Source organism: Mus pahari, chromosome 5 (genome assembly GCF_900095145.1).
Source record: "Mus pahari chromosome 5, PAHARI_EIJ_v1.1, whole genome shotgun sequence".
In the NCBI taxonomy this organism is placed as follows: domain Eukaryota; kingdom Metazoa; phylum Chordata; class Mammalia; order Rodentia; family Muridae; genus Mus; species Mus pahari.
In genome coordinates this window covers 145,712,866-145,714,924 of record NC_034594.1, presented here as the reverse complement: position 1 = coordinate 145,714,924, position 2,059 = coordinate 145,712,866, and the positions used below count along the sequence as shown (strand labels likewise).

Sequence of the window (2,059 nt, the reverse complement as noted above, 5' to 3'; positions counted from 1 at the left end):
CTTGTGCTATAAGCAATCACTATATAGAGAATCAAGATACACTTGAAAAGACTGCTTTTCAACAGCTTCTTAGGGAAGGTTAACCAAATTCTATCTTTATTTCCAGTCCAAGGATGCAGTCTATCATTCATGAAGGATCTGAGTTTATCTTTTTGTTCTGCTTTTTAATTTCATTTTAGTGTGTGCTCCTGTTTGTGGAATTGGAGTTGTCTATGCAGGCATGTGTGCATGTGTATACAAGTGTGGAAACCAGATGCCTACATCAGCTGCTGTTGTTTAGATATCCAATTTTGATGTACATTTTTAACTTTTAAAGACATAATCTCTCATTGGCTTGGAATTCATTGAAAAAGTTGATTACCCTCTAAGGCCCAGAGATCTGCCTGATATCAACTCTACGGTACTGAGATCACAACCATATACCACTACCTGGATCTTACTTATATAATTTTAAAATATAAGTTTTAGTGATTGAATTTAGGGGCAATGCCTGGGAGATAAGGACTATATGGACTAAACTTCTTTACAGCTCCATGTAGGGAGTTTGAGCTGAGTCTCAGCTGTACTCAATGTTTCTCCACAGTGTATTTGTGGTCAGGGTCATCTCTTTACTAAGACTATTATTGACATTCTCTTTAGATTTCAGATTTGAGGTCCTCAATGAAGAAAGCCAACTGCACACATGTAAGAGAGTTTGTTTTCCAAGGCTTCTCCAATTTCCAAGAGCATCAGGTCACACTCTTCATTGTCTTCTTTGTCCTATACATCCTAACTCTGACTGGCAATGTCATCATTGTGACCATTATCCGCATTGACCACCACCTTCATACCCCCATGTATTTCTTCCTAAGTGTTCTCTCAACTTCAGAGACTTTCTATTCTCTGGTCATCATCCCACGCATGCTTGGCAGTCTTGTGGGTCTGAGCCAAACCATCTCCCTGGAGTGCTGTAGGACTCAGCTATTTTTTTTCCTTGGCTTTGCAATCACCAACTGTCTCCTGCTAGCAGTCATGGGTTATGATCGCTATGTGGCCATCTGCAACCCACTTCGCTATAGCATCATCATGAATTGGAGGGTATGTATCATTCTGGCATCTTCAGTGGGAGCCACAGGATTCTTGCTCTCACTAATTCAGGCTGTGGCCATATTCAGGCTGCCATTTTGCAACACACTGATTGAACATTTCTTCTGCGATGTCCGTCCTATTTTAGATCTGGCCTGTACAGTGCCAGTCATCAATGACATCTTGACATTAGCTCTCAGCCTTATGGTTATTACAGCGCCTGCCACTTTCCTCTTTGTCTCCTATGTTCTTATTATTTCCACCATTCTCAAGATTGCCTCAGCTGAAGGCCGGAGAAAAACTTTTGCCACCTGTGCTTCCCACCTCACGGTGGTCATCATCCACTATGGCTGTGCCTCCATTGCCTACTTCAAGCCCAAATCAGAGAACACTAGGGACCAGGATCAGTTGATCTCAGTGACTTATACTGTAATAACACCTCTACTAAACCCTGTTGTGTATAGTCTGAGAAACAAAGAAGTTCAGGATGCTCTGCGAAAAGTGTTGGGTAAAAAATCCCTATCATAGTTGTTAATTCCTCTCCAAATAATTTCATCTTTTTCACATGGAACCTGATAGGGAAAGGTATAAAGCTATGAGTTTTTTAATTAATTAATTTGTTTATTATTATTTTCTTTATTTACATTTCAAATGCTATCCCGAAAGTTCCTTATACTCCCCACCCGCCCCTGCTCCCCTACCAACCCACTCCCACTACTTGGCCCTGGCCTTCCCCCCTGCTGGGTCAGATAAAGTTTACAAGACCAAGGGGCATCTCTTCCCAATGATGGTCGATTAGGCCATCTTCTGCTATGGTTTTATGTGTTTAGAAGACTCATACATTATAGCCCGGAGCAGGGCAAACATGAATCTGGTAGCCAGACTCTAATAAGTGAATTTTATTTCCTCAACTTCTTTGTTAACATTAAAAAAATAGAAAAATATAAAAAAATAAAAAACTCACAAGTCACTTCCACGACCTGTACACAGACAG

At 40.7% G+C, this 2,059-nt stretch overlaps 1 protein-coding gene across 1 annotated transcript; it reads left to right on the top strand.

Moving 5' to 3' along the window:
• The first annotated feature begins 596 nt into the window (after positions 1-596).
• Positions 597-1,645, top strand: LOC110322421 (olfactory receptor 10J1-like). Its single transcript, XM_021199093.1, has one exon. The coding sequence runs from the start codon at positions 661-663 to the stop codon at positions 1,591-1,593; it is 933 nt and encodes a 310-aa protein (XP_021054752.1). The 5' UTR covers positions 597-660; the 3' UTR covers positions 1,594-1,645.
• The last annotated feature ends 414 nt before the right edge of the window (positions 1,646-2,059 follow it).

Excerpts from the sequence above, each read along its gene's own strand:
- LOC110322421 (XM_021199093.1), top strand. The coding sequence starts at position 661 with ATGAAGAAAGCCAACTGCACACATGTAAGAGAGTTTGTTTTCCAAGGC.